Raw genomic sequence first — 14,416 nt, forward strand, 5'->3', positions numbered from 1 at the left:
TGAAAGTATGATAGTAGCCGGGCCGACATACTTGTCTTAGCCTTAATTTAGCTAGCATGGGTACTAATAGCGGCGTAGATGTGGATGGTGGCACAGCTTAGCAACCGGAGTATGTTCCCAGGGACCCTTGGAGGGCTTGTACTCTGGTTGCTAGCCCGGGTTGAAGCCTGTACTGGTATGGCTGTGCTACTGCTGTTATACGCGGTAGTAGACTAGAGCTAGCATAGGTATGTCTGTTTCTGCCACAGTCGCACCTTTACTTTGCAGTATAGATGTCCCCTGGAAGGAGTTTGAGGTTGAACTCGAACTGCTAACTGGAGTTAAAAGTTGAGTTGCAGTGTCTTCACTGCTATTTTAACCCAAGTATGGTAGCTTGAGTTAGAACACACCTTTTTTGCCATACCAATGAGGAGTCCTTGTGACACCTTAGACCAGGGGTGGCCAACCTGAGCCTGAGAAGGAGCCAGAATTTACCAATGAACATAACCGAAGAGCCGTAGTAATATGTCAGCAGACCCCCATCAGCTAACCCCTTCCAGCCCCTAGCGCCTCCTGCCCACCAGCAGCCCCACCAATCAGTGTCTCCCTCTCCTTCCCCATGCTTCTCTCCCACTGCAATCAGCTGTTTTGCAGTGTGCGGGAGGCTCTAGGGTGGGTGGGGGAGTGAGGGCATGGCATGCTTGGGGGAAGGGGTAGAGTGGTGGCAGGACATGGGGCAGAGCAGGGGTTGAGCAGTGAGCATCCCACAGCACATTGGAAAGTTAGCATCTGTAGTTTCAGCCTCGGACTCAGTGCCTATGCAAGGGGCCTCATATTAACTTCTGAAGAGCCACAGGATGGCCACCCCTGTCTTAGAGACTAACAAATTTATTGGGCATAAGCTTTTGTGGGCTAGAACTCACTTCATCAGATGCATGGAGTGGAAAATACAGTAGCAGGTATATTTATACATAGTACATGAAAAGATGGGAGTTTCCTTACCAGGTGGGGGGTCACTCTAAGGAGACAATTCAGTTAACAATAGAATACCAAAGGAAGAAAAATCACTTTTGTAGTGGTAATGAGGGTGGCCCATTTCAAACAGTTGACAAGAAGGTGTGAGTTACAGTAGGGGAAAATTAGTATGGTAAAATTAGGTTTTGTAATGACTCATCCACTCCCAGTGTTTATTCAGGCCTAATTTGATGGTGTCCAGTTTGCAAATTAATTCCAGTTCTGCAGTTTCACATTGGAGTCTGTTTTTGAAGATTTTTTATTGAAGAATTGCCACTTTTAAGTCTGTTATTGAGTGACCAGGGAGGTTGAAGTGTTCTCCAACTGATTTTTGAATGTTGTAATTCCTGATGTCAGATTTGTGTCCATTCCTTTGCGTAGAGACTGTGCGGTTTGGCCAGTGTACATGGCAGAGGGGCATTGCTGGCACATGATGGCATATATCACATTGGTAGATGTACAGGTGAACGAGCCCCTGATAGTGTGGCTGTTGTGATTAGGCCCTATGATGGTGTCCCTTGAATAGATATGCAGACAGAGTTGGCACTGGGATTTGTTACAAAGTTTGGTTTCTGGGTTAGTGTTTTTGTTGTGTGGTGTGTTTTTGCACAAAGCTGGTAAGTATTTGCTTCAGGTTGCGAGGGCTGTCTGTAAGTGGGGACTGGTCTGTCTCCCAAGGTCTGTGAGAGTAAGGGATCGTCCTTCAGGATAGGTTGTAGGTCCTTGATGATGCACTGGAGAGGCCCAAAATGGCATAATTTGGCTTGTGCCAACCAGGGCTGACTTTTTATTGCAGGGAAGGAGAGCAAAACATTGGTACATGCTAGTTATTCCATATTTTTATCAGTCATGTAACTAATAACAATGAAAGGTACTTTCCTTGGGAGGGTCTGATGAGGCTGTTAAGTGGCCCATTTTTCTTCTAACACACTCTTAGTGGCTTTTTAAATGCAATCTTTCATTCTTTGTGAGGAGCCTCTTAGAATCATAGAATCATAAACTATCAGGGTTGGAAGGGACCTCAGGAGGTCATCTAGTCCAACCCCCTGCTCAAAGCAGGACCGATCCCCAATTAAATCATCCCAGCCAGGGCTTTGTCAAGCCTGACCTTAAAAACTTCTAAGGAAGGAGATTCCACCACCTCCCTAGGTATCGCATTCCAGTGTTTCACCACCCTCCTAGCGAAAAAGTTTTTCCTAATATCCAACCTAAATCTCCCCCACTGCAACTTGAGACCATTACTCCTTGTTCCGTCATCTGCTACCACTGAGAACAGTCTAGAGCCATCCTCTTTGGAACCCCCTTTCAGGTAGTTGAAAGCAGCTATCAAATCCCCCCTCATTCTTCTCTTCCGTAGACTAAACATCTCCAGTTCCCTCAGCCTCTCCTCATAACTCATGTGTTCCAGTCCCCTAATCATTTTTGTTGCCCTCCGCTGGACTCTTTCCAATTTTTCCACATCCTTCTTGTAGTGTGAAGCCCAAAACTGGACACAGTACTCCAGATGAGGCCTCACCAATGTCGAATAGAGGGGAACGATCACGTCCCTCGATCTGCTGGCAATGCCCCTACTTATACATCCCAAAATGCCATTGGCCTTCTTGGCAACAACGGCACACTGTTGACTCATATCCAGCTTCTCGTCCACTGTAACCCCTAGGTCCTTTTCTGCAGAACTGCTTCCTAACCATTCGGTCCCTAGTCTGTAGCGGTGCATTGGATTCTTCCGTCCTAAGTGCAGGACTCTGCACTTGTCCTTGTTGAACCTCATCAGATTTCTTTTGGCCCAATCCTCCAATTTGTCTAGGTCCCTCTGTATCCTATCCATACCCTCCAGCGTATCTACCTCTCCTCCCAGTTTAGTGTCATCTGCAAACTTGCTGAGGGTGCAATCCACACCATCCTCCAGATCATTAATGAAGATATTGAACAAAACCGGCCCCAGGACCGACCCTTAGGGCACTCCACTTGATACCGGTTGCCAACTAGACATGGAGCCATAGATCACTACCCGTTGAGCCCGACAATCTAGCCAGCTTTCTATCCACCTTATCCATTCACCCAGCCCATACTTCTTTAACTCTTCTGTATGTCAAGCACAAATAAGCATTTGCCCTCTCAAGCCAGGTCTCCACCTATTGAAATACTTAAGTGTCAGTGGGGAGAGAGACTTCTGAGCTTTGACTAAGCAAGTGGTGGATTTTGAAAGAGAATGGCACATGTCCAGATGGATACCAATTCCATCACAGTAATATCCAAGCACCTTCCAGTTTTTTATTCAGTGATGTGACTAACATCTGTCATGTGATTTCCCTATTATCCTTTCCCCGGTAAGAGAATTGTGTGTGCCGAGTAATGCTGCTGTGTGTGTTTTGTAGAGACGACAACATTGGAGTGCACCTTGTACATGGAACAGAAGGTGGGAAGGTTTGTAATGGTTCTTTGTTCCTGTGGGAGTTCATTTCTTAGCTTCAAACTATCCATTGAGAAAGCTCTGTCTGTTTCCCATTTGTGCTTCACCCTTACAGTAGAGAGTCCTGTTGTGTTTCACGAGTGGAGTTGTCAACCATGGTCTTCACCTGGAGCTTTATGTGATCTTATGGATATACTGGGTCCAGTCCATTGACCATCCTGAAGATAAGGTCCAAAATCTTGAACTTGATTTGATATTCTTTAATAAGTCAGTTTATAGAATGAAGGAGAGGTTTGATGTGCTCACAGTAGTAGCTTATGTTAAAATGAATGTATCCAGGGTGGGTTTCTTTATTGTTGGTCACACTATCACATTCCTTCCCTGAACAAGGGATAGGCTGTTCTGGTGAGTGGCAACAGTTGCTCATGACCCTTTCTTCAGCCAGGAAGAGCATTGGTCAAATTCACAAGTCTTGGGTCAAGACTGAGTACTTACAGAGGTCCAGTGCTTCTTGAGGATTGAATGTACTGACCTGCAGGAAAACAGGCATGCTGTTTGTTGTCCATCATAAAAGAAATAGACCCATGCTGTTTGAGAAGCTTTCCTAAATGTGTGTGAACTTTTCAGCACTGTAGGATGATAGTTTTTTGCAGCGCTTCACTAGGAATAGATTTAGGCCTAGCTTGAGCATTTCTGAAAATTCCATTCTGTGTGCAAACTTCTTGATGATAAATGGTAAATAGTTTCCTTATCTATATAAGAGTTTATCTTGCTCATTCCTTGTGAATATCTTTGGCAGCTACAGGAAGGAGTGTGTGATATATGCTATGTTAAATGGAAATTTATTCTTTTGAACTCCTTTTATAAGAGTGTGTTGAACTAATCCTTTCTCTTTCCTTGTCATAAAATTGTCTCATGATCTCTGAAAAGGTCTTCTAGCATGTGATACAGAGCTAGTGTCTTAGAGTTACCTGTAGCATTTAAGACATTTTTGGACTACAAGTGCTGTTCTCACTTAAGACCATTAAAATCTTTCTATTTAGTTTTAATGTGTACGTCCTGTACATGTAAAATATTTTCAGGTCTTTTCCCTGAAACTTGAGGTTTCCTTCGTGGTGTTGAAAAATATGATTGTTTATGCTTGAACTCCAGGGAGCAATTCATATTTCCATTGGGAAAAGGTAGCAGTGATTTGTAAAATTCAGCTTGAACATTAAGATCGCAGCCTGCTGATGCTGTGCTGTTTGAAGAAGGTGTATTTGCATTTAATGTCAGGTGAGTAGAGATTCTTTTTCTCCAAGATGAATGGGGAATGTTTAACGTTTTGGTTTGAATTGGTCTTGTATGCCTTTACACATCTGTTTTACATCTTGTTGTCATCGCACTCTGATTTTTATTTTTTTTTAATTGCAGGAAGTGAATCCTTACTGCAGTTGCATTTTGAAGGGAACTATGAGGCCATTTTATTAAGTGAGGTGATCCAGGATGTTTTCACTACACTCACAATGACAGAGGAGAAGATTGACACCTACTTGGAGAAGCTGATAGTAGCGTACCTGGACTGTTCTGCTGCAGATGCTGATAACGTGGAAAGGTGGAAATAATTGATTTATTATATGTGAGGCTAGAAGAGGCTATGTTAGTTTTATTAGAGGTCATTTTATCGTCTATAAAAGTTGACAGTATGGGACCTCTAAGATTTTTGTTCAGAGGACAAATCTCAGAGATAAAACCTAAGAAATCTATTTAGAAACATTAATTCAGTATTGATTTTTCTTTCTTTCACTATATTATATTTCAACATAGTGGGTTCAGGAGTTTTTTGAAGTCACATCTGTTGTTGGCAGCGTGTTTGTCCGAAGCTTCTGGAATCAAGAAGTTAATCGGTTTTAAATTAATCTCACCTTTCCCCTTTTCTCTGCTTCCATAAACAATTGATTGTCGTTTGTAACTCTGTAAACCTCAGATTACGTATTTGTCCACAAAACATAACATGACATAACACAATGTTTACATTATGCAGTGTGAGTCACAATGTGAAAATATCTTAACTGAAGGACTATTTCCTATGAGTAAGAGCTATTTTCTCCTCCTGACCTTCTATAAAGCATTTACTGCACTTCCACTGTACAATACATTCAAGTCCTCTTTCTAATACTAGATGTTAATATGTTTGAATTTAATGTTTGCAATTTGTCACATAAATAATATATAGTTTAAGGATTCCTAATTGAATGGAGTTATGAAAGTGGGTTTGTGTTTTTTTCTAAGAGAAAGTGGTAGCAAGGAGAGCAGACCCACCCCAGTTGGTGTGGTGGGGAGTAGGGACAGGGTAGGAACCATCGATATTTATAAGGTGTACAATAGATAAGGTTAAGATTTTGTCACTGTTACTTTTAGTAAAAATCTTGGACCGGTCACGGGCAATAAACAAAAATGTATGTAAGCCAATGACCTGTCTGTGACTTCTACTAAAAATAATGGGGGATGGGGGTATGAGAGCCCAAGCCCCACTCTGGGTAGGGCCCTACCAAATTCATGGCCATGAAAAACATGTCATGGACCGTGAAATCTGATCTTTTGTGTGCTTTTACCCAGTACTATACAGATTTCACAGGGGAGACCAGCGATTCTCAAATTGGGTGTCCTGCCTAAAAGAGGGTGTCATAAGGTTATTTTAGGGGGGTTGCAGTATTGCCATCCTTACTTCTGAACTGCCTTCAGAGCTTGATGGCCAGAAAGTGGCAGCTGTTGGCTGGGCATCCAGCTCTGAAGGCAGTGCCCAGCCAGCAGCAGCGCAGAAGTAAGGGTTGCAATACTATACCATGCCACCCTTACTTCTGTGTTGCTGCCTTCAGAGGTGGGAAGCCGGAGAGTGTCATCTGCTGACTAGGAGCCAGCTCTGCAGGCAGCAGCACAGAAGTAAGAGTGGCAATATCATGCCATGCCATCCTTTCTTCTGTGCTGTTGCTGGTGGTGACTCTGCCTTCAGAGCTGGGCTCCTGGCCAGCAGCTGCCACTCTCCATCTGCCCAGTTCTGAAGGCAGTGCAACCGCCAGCAGCAGCGCAGATGTAAGGGTAGCTGTACCACAGCCCCCCCACAATAACCTTGTGACCCCCCCCCCCCCCGCAATCACCATTCCTTTTTGGGTCAGGACCCCTACAATTACAATACCGTAAGATTTCAGGTTTAAATAGCTGAAATCATTAAAATTACTTAATCTTACATAATTTTATCCTTAACAGTAGTAATTGCACTGGGGGAAGGGCTGGAGGAGAACAAAAGAGCAAGATGGTAAAGTAATTAAGCATAACCAAGAAAGTGCAAAGAACTGCAAATGCCTACATACAGTATGAGACACTTAAAAGCAATAAACAGTTTAGCAAGAATGTCAGGTACGGTGTCTCAACCAGGGCTTGGGCTGTCAGGTCTAGTGGTTGGAGCAGTGATGGTCAGAGGCCAGGAACAGCACTGACGATCAGAGCCAAGGGTAAGAATCCAGGAGTCCAAGCTGGGGTCGGGAGTCCAAAACCAAGCCAGGACACAGGTCAGTCGCTATGGCTGGCAGGGACCGTTCCTGGAACAACTTCTGGTCTTAAATAGGTTGCCTGGACCAAGCAGGGTCAATGAGGGAAGCTGTCATTCTGGCCTTGTGAGGCAGTACTTCTGGTTGTATTTATCTCCACTGCACTACCATGGCTGCAGGGTTGTGGCAAGGAGTTGGTTATCTCACACCCCACAGACCCAGGTTCCTGTCTAGGGATGTACATAGTGTTTAAAACCATAACTCTGTAACAGATTAAAATTCTATTGGTTAAACATTTAACCAGGGAACTCGGGGTGCGGGGATGCTGCATGCCGGGGATCCTCGCTGCCGGGGGTGGCATTTAATTGTTAACAGAAACTGATAAGCATCGAGCTTATTGGTTAACCGGTTAAACTTTTACATCCCTATTCCTGTCCCTGCAGAACTTCACACAGTGAAGGCAAAATAGATGTAACTGGCTCTTTGAAAGCATTGGGCTGAAAATAATAATGGCCTCCCATGATCTTTGGTCATAGTCTATCAAAACGATATGTTTATCTGTAGAGGTGTGGAGAACAGCATTCTTTATAGTCTATCAAGTAGAAAAGGTCAGCAAGTAGAATATGCAGAGAGATATTCTGAGCTATGAGAATAGAATTATAGTGCGGTGTGCTACTGGTCTCTGGATCAGAACAGTTTTAATGGTGACTGACTTCTTCTTTTTCTCAATATTGTAAACTGTTTCTTGGAACATCTTGTTCGGAGTATATAAAGAAAAAAGACACTCAATCAGGGATTGAAAAATGTACCCAATACGTACTAGCCTAAGGTCTAATCCTAATCGCCAAGCTGAAATACATCCTCTCTAGCCCACTGTGGTGCACTTTAAAGAAATGAGTCTTTTGAAAGTTGAAGTTTAACTGTTCAAGATATTATCATCTGATGATAAATAGTATTCAGCATTGATGCATCTTGTTGATTTAAATTAAGCCCTGAAATAATGATGTGCCCCACACCCCAATGAATTTACAGTGGACTCTACCTCTTTACAGGGTTTCATTGCATCTGTTGCTGTACTCCTGATGTGAGAAGGTCTTCTGCCTCTCAACTGCTCTTTCTTCCGTACCTAGGTCTTTGGTACATGTTACTCCTCTTGCCCTTCTTAAAGGAGCAGTAGCTCACAAATCTCTGCTCCTTTTTCCCCCCTCACCATCCACTTCTCATTCTTTGAAGAGCAGCCCTGGGCCTGTTCCACTCCCTGTCCCCTATCTTCCCTGTGGGGGGAAAAAAGCAGCTCAAGCCACTCTGCTTCCTCCCGCTCTCAAAAATAACTTCGATGGCACCTCTCATCCTGTTAAAAGAGCAGCAGCACTTGTGCCTCTGCTCCTTTCCTCTCCTTGAGAGAGAGATGGTGCATGGAAGAAAACATAAAGGTGCTTGTTTAAAAAATTTAACAAGCAAGCAATAGACAGTGGAATTATTGGCCAACTGGTAAGGGGAGTCAACAGTTTCTTGGAGGACTGATTGCTGTGGGACATAGTGAGAACCAATTCAAGGTTGGATGATGGTCATGGAACAGCTGGAGATGGTAGAGTGCCACTTCTGGGCACAAGAAACGAGCACTGACTGGTGTTATTGCACTATAATGCAGGTTTTGGATGATAAGGAGTAGCTGCAGAACTTTCAGATGCGCAAAGCCACATTCCTGGATCTGTGCCTCAGCCCTCCAGCACAGGGCCACCAACGTGAGAGCTGCATTGACAATGGAGAAGCAAGTTGTGATCGCACTGTAGAAACTTGTGATGCCAGATTGATTTCTGATTGACTGGTAATAATTTGGAGTCAGGAAATCCACCATGATAGTTGGAATGCAAGTGTGCAGGGCTGTTAATTGCCTTCTAATACACAAGACTGTGACTCTGGGAAATGTGCAGGACATAGTGGATAGTTTTGCACAAATGGGGTTCCCAAACTGCAATGTGGCAATAAATGGCATGAATATCCCTATTTTAGCACCAGAAAGAGCTACTTTTCTATGGTAATGCAAGTGTTAATGGATCACTGGGGACACTTTACCAACATCAGTGTGGGCTGGTCAGGGAAGGTGCATCATACGCACATCTTTAAGAACACAAGACTGTTTGGAATGCTGCAAGCAGGGACTTTCTTTCCCGACCAGCAGATTACAGTTGGTAATGTTGAAATGTGGTGGTTGCTGTGCGTGTAAGAATATAATATTGCCAGTGCACCTATTAATTTTGTTTGAGACTGATTTTATTTGTTGTGTGAAATTGTGCAGTAACAGGTAATTGGTTCCTTTCAGAACTGCTGAGCAGTTGGCTACATATGTTGTGAACTAATAAAGATGAATTATGTTCTAAATAATAGAATTTTATTCTGTAACAAAATCAGTGCAAAAAACCCCCATGTAATTTTAAAAAAATTAAAAACTTAAGTTCTGTTCTATGAATGTATTAAAGGGAAAGAACGTTCATGTCCATTTCAGCTACTTATACACCAACCCTGGCTTTCACAGGTTAGTGTATGTGAAGCTGTGATAGTCCTTAATGTCCCTCAGCATACAGTGTTAGGGATAGTGCTGTGACCCCCAATGCCACATGGAGTGTTGAGGTGGGATATTGTGTTCTCAATGGGCTGTGAGGGAGGCAAACCTACAGGTCCACCAGAGTCTGCAATATCTGTGTTTGCTGCCTGAGAAGCCCTGTTATGCCCTCGTGCATCTTCCTCTCCTTTTCCTTCTGGGACTCCTGGGCCTTTTTTCTCTCCACACTTGCCTTCTCCAGGCTGTCTGCAATATTCACCCTCCAGGCCCTGTGTTCAGTCCAGTTTAGCATTGATTTGCAGGATCTTATTGAACATGTCATCCCAAGTCCCTCTTCTTTCTCCTCCTTATTTGGTTTAAGCATTTTGAGGGTGTGGAGGGGGAGACCCTAAAGTCCACGATGGTAGCAGCAGGGGACTTCCATGAAGGTGTCATCAAGATCTCTCAGGAGGATTCAAGGGACATCTCTGTGTACATAAACAAATTGCTCTGCATGGATCCTCACACCGAACTCTATAGGGGAATGAAAAGCAGATTGCAACTCTGCCTCTCTTGGTTGTACCACTTCCTCTTCTAGCACAAGTAAATGAATGAAAAGTCAAAAGATGTTCCCTGCTATTTTGGGAGTGCCACTCCTGTAATTGAAAATTTATCTACACACTTACCCTGCATTGGGCTTGCCTGTGTTGGACTAGCTGACCTGAAATGGAGTCAAAAACAGGTCCTGGCTTGCTGCACAACTGGATCACTTGGTCATCTGTTCCCCCATACTCCTCCTCCTTGTTCCTCTTCCACGGCCGCCTCCTTGCTGTTCACAGCAGGGGCCTGTGACTTGGGCTTTTTGGAGGTATCCATGGTGTGTGTGTGTGTGTGGGGGGGGGGGGGGGGGGGGGGGGGGGGGGGGGGTTGTCTCTGCTGAGTATGGCACGCAGCCAATTGTAAAAGCAGCAAGCTTGCAGCTCGACACCAGATTGACTGTTAGCCTGCCTGGCATTCTTGTATGCCTGCTGCGGCTCCTTGGCTTTCACAGGGCACTGCAGCTGGTCTCTGTTGTACCCCTTCTCCTGCATCCCCCAAGGAATCTGTTCATAGATGTTGACATTTCTAAGGCTGATTCAGAGCTGTGCCTGCGCAGCCATTTCTCCCTGCAGGCCCAGGAGATGCAAAAATCTGTCTCCTCCAGGCAGGAGCACATTAGGAGCATGTGCTGGCATGGTCAGCTGGCCAGCTGCACTCAACAATGGAGAGCTACTAAACGCACTTGTCAAGCAGGGCAATCTGGAACAGGCATTTCAAAAATTTGTGCGATTGTAAAGGTCAGGAGGAGTGACTGGTCTACATGACCCCTTGGCAGTGGAGTACAGAATGGTGACCAGAGTGGTCAGCGTGGGACATTGTGGGAAAGCTTCTGGAGAATAGTTAGGGTTGACTTAAATAACAGTGTCTGCACTCATGCTGCTTTGACCTAAGTACATTGGCCATGGCTCTGTGCCACTGAGGGAGGTGGTGTTACTGTGTTGGCATAACGGGGCACTTGCATCAATGGGAAAAAGAAAAGGAGTACTAGTGGCACCTTAGAGACTGACCAATTTATCTGAGCATAAGCTTTCGTGAGCTACAGCTCACTTCACTGGATGCATCCGATGCATGCATCCGATGAAGTGAGCTGTAGCTCACGAAAGCTTATGCTCAAATAAATTGGTCAGTCTCTAAGGTGCCACTAGTACTCCTTTTCTTTTTGCGAAAACAGACTAACACGGCTGTTACTCTGAAACCTATCAATGGGAAATGCATTTAAGTGTAGACACATGCACAACTAGGTAAACATAACTTTGTGGTGTAGACCAGACCATAAGAATGGCCATACTGGATCACATGCAAGGTCCATGTAGTCTAGTCTTCTGGCAAGTACCAAATCCTACAGAGGAAGGTGTAAGACTCCTGTAGTATGCAGATGTGAATTAATCTGCTCCCCACGGTAGGCCTTACCCTGATCTCTAATAGAGATTGGCTTAAGCAATGAAGCATGAGACTTAATATTGCTTCTAAAATACTCTTTATTAATTACGATGATTCTGAATGTTCTTGATGACCATATAAATATCCATACTCTCGTTATTTCCCCCCCACAGCTCTACAGCCTTGGATACTGTATTTCTCCTTTTTTTTTTTTTTTGGTTCTTTCAGTAAGAAATAGCAAATTTTAAGGCTGTAAGGGTTTTTTAGTTGGTATGAGACTAAATCTGTTCTAATGTTTTTTGATGAAAAAATCATCAGTTAATTGCTTTGATTATCTGTCTTGCAGACAAAGGTTGATATTTCTGCTGGGTGTAGGCAGTTTGCAGCTCTTTGTTCAGAGCAATTGGACCGGACCTCCTGTTCACTTACAGCCTCAGGACTTTTTGCCATCTTCATTGCTACACCAGTTCTGTGAGGTATGCTTACATTTTAAAAAGCTGCATTTTGGTTAATTACTGTCACTTCTATTCGCTGATAGCACATGTCTCCTGAAACAAGCATATACAGGTGTACTAAACAAATGCGGGAAATATGGATTAATAGACATTTACTATCTGTAAGTGGACTTCTGAAACTGAAGCGATTCCCCAAATTCTTTTGCTCCAGCTGGGGTAAATGTAAGAGTATCATGGGGTTTTCTCATTTCTCTGCATGAACCTCTTCCAGGTACAGTCTCGACAGTATTTCAGAGTGGACACTTTGGTGTCTAGCAAACATAAGGTACAGAAATGTTGCATTCAAAGAACCTGTGACAACTTGTGTCTTGCAAACTCCTGAGAAGCAAACTTCAGTGACTCTGAGATTATGGCTTTTTGCAAAGATCTGATGTATATCCAAAGCATTCCTATTTTCTGTATGAAAACATTCTTCTTAGCCTTGTTAACTCCCTGATAATCCCAGCCATTCTCCACAAGCACATATTTTAATAGGCTTCCATGGCCATGTATTAGACTAAAGCACTAGATTCAAAAGGGGGATAAACATGGGGAAATAGTTTTACTTTGTGTAATGACACATCAACTCTGTCTTTATTCAAGCCTAATGTAATGGTGTCCAGTTTGCAAATTAATTCCAATTCAGCAGTCTCTTGTTGGAGTCTGTTTTTTTTGTTGAAGAATTGCAACTTTTAGGTCTGTAATTGAGTGACCAGAGAGATTGAAGTGTTCTCCGACTAGTTTTTTTTATAAAATCTCCGCACTGTATTTTGCACTGCGTGCATCCGATGAAGTGAGCTGTAGCTCTCGAAAGGTTATGCTCAGATAAATTGGTTAGTCTCTAAGGTGCCACAAGTACTCCTTTTCTTTTTGCGGGTACAGACTAACATGGCTGCTACTCTGAAACCATAGAATAGCAAGGATTCTGGAATCACAGGGATTTCCCCCCCAGCCCTTTCCAATTTGTCATATTCTATTCCAAACATCTCAACCTGGTCAGACTGCAGAACGAAATGGTACCTTAAAAAAAAAAAATCAGTATCAACAGAACAGTTAGAGGCAGTGTCTAGGGCAGCGGTGACCAAACTTACTGACTCTTCGAGCCACATACTATAATCTTCAGAAGTTCTCAGAGCTCCAGCCCCACTCCTGCTGAAGCCCCAAGCGTTGGCAGGCACCTCTTGTGGGGCTGACACCCCAAGTTCCCCCTGCCCTAGTCTGGTAGGTGGTGGATGGAGGGCTCCATGAGCCGTACTTTTAGTGCAAAAGAGCCACATGCAGCTCGCGAGCCGCGTTTGGCCACCCTGGTTTAAGGCATCTCTCTAATTTATTTGGGATGTGGCAGAGGTTTTAATTGCAATATTGTATATTCATAATTTCTGTGAGAGTATTTAACCTACAATGTTTTGATCCAATTAAAATGGTTAACAAAGAAGCTATTTCTCAAGGACTGTCAACAAGATTGTCGTATAGAAGGGAAGCTTCAGGCTTGATGTTCCCAAAACATGCTGAGCATCTATAGCTGAGGTGGATTTCAATACGAGTTGTGGATGCTCAGCACCTTTTCAGGATCAAACCCTTAATAAATAGGGTTATCATTAAGCATTTTCATATTACTGAGATACATGATACTCCTACAAGATAGCAAAGGAATTTTCAAAGTTAGAACTGGTGGATAATTCTATTTACTTTGGAATCTTTTTCTTCATATACAACAAAGTAATAACTTTTTGAAGTATTATGTTTTAGAAGTATGTAGTTAGACTGACGTGTAATTGCTGCTTTCTCACCAAGACTTCACTATATCTCCTTTCCTGAACTAATAGAAGTTAGAGCGGATGCAAATATCTACTTACAAGAATACAATAGCTGATGCCTTTAGTTAAATCTTGGACAAGTAAAAGTATACATCATCATCATCATCAGTTTTTTGCTGCTCTTGCAGCTGCTGACATAACCATTCCTTAAAACAGATCAGGGAGCTTCTTTGCACCACTTTGATATCAATTCTTGCACAGAGAAAACAGAACTTTGTACAAGAATAGTTGTATCATAGCTAGTTTAATTGTAGATACTATTCTTAGTGTGTGATGAACGCTTACCCTAGTGAGTCATTGTGTGTGTCTGTCCCTAGTGAATAGGAATGGGCAAGTGCTGGCTGCTCATCTTTTTAGCTCTTGCTCCTGGCAGGATCACAGCAAAAAGGAGCAGTGCAGCAAGCACTGATGAGTGTTTTTGTATCTGTGGTTCAGCATAGTTTCTTTAGTATTAACTCTGTCCTAGAATATTGGAATCAAAGCAACAGAGAAACCTAACTTCTTCACCCTCTCAGTGGCCTTCAGGGGAGGGACTAGAGGATCCACATCTTAGTGCTCCCCATGGTCTTGACTGGAGGTGGGGCAAAGTGTTTGCTTTTGCTTAAATTTGCTCCTTTCCCTCCTTCAACAACGTGACTAGAGTGGAGTGA

At 43.4% G+C, this 14,416-nt stretch overlaps 1 protein-coding gene across 3 annotated transcripts in view; it reads left to right on the forward strand.

Moving 5' to 3' along the window:
- The window catches only part of TTC27 (tetratricopeptide repeat domain 27), a 182,670-nt gene that overhangs the window by 693 nt on the left and 167,561 nt on the right, over positions 1 to 14,416 (forward strand). For 2 of the 3 annotated variants that reach the window (XM_048843604.2, XM_048843606.2), the window contains exons 2-3: positions 4,820 to 5,000; positions 11,802 to 11,931. In XM_048843604.2, the coding sequence (XP_048699561.2) occupies positions 4,820 to 5,000; positions 11,802 to 11,931 (311 nt within the window). Of the gene's footprint in view, positions 1 to 4,558; positions 4,682 to 4,819; positions 5,001 to 11,801; positions 11,932 to 14,416 lie in introns of all 3 variants that reach the window. The other variant, XM_048843605.2, reaches the window with a different exon arrangement.

This window comes from Caretta caretta, chromosome 3, assembly GCF_965140235.1.
Source record: "Caretta caretta isolate rCarCar2 chromosome 3, rCarCar1.hap1, whole genome shotgun sequence".
NCBI lineage: Eukaryota > Metazoa > Chordata > Testudines > Cheloniidae > Caretta > Caretta caretta.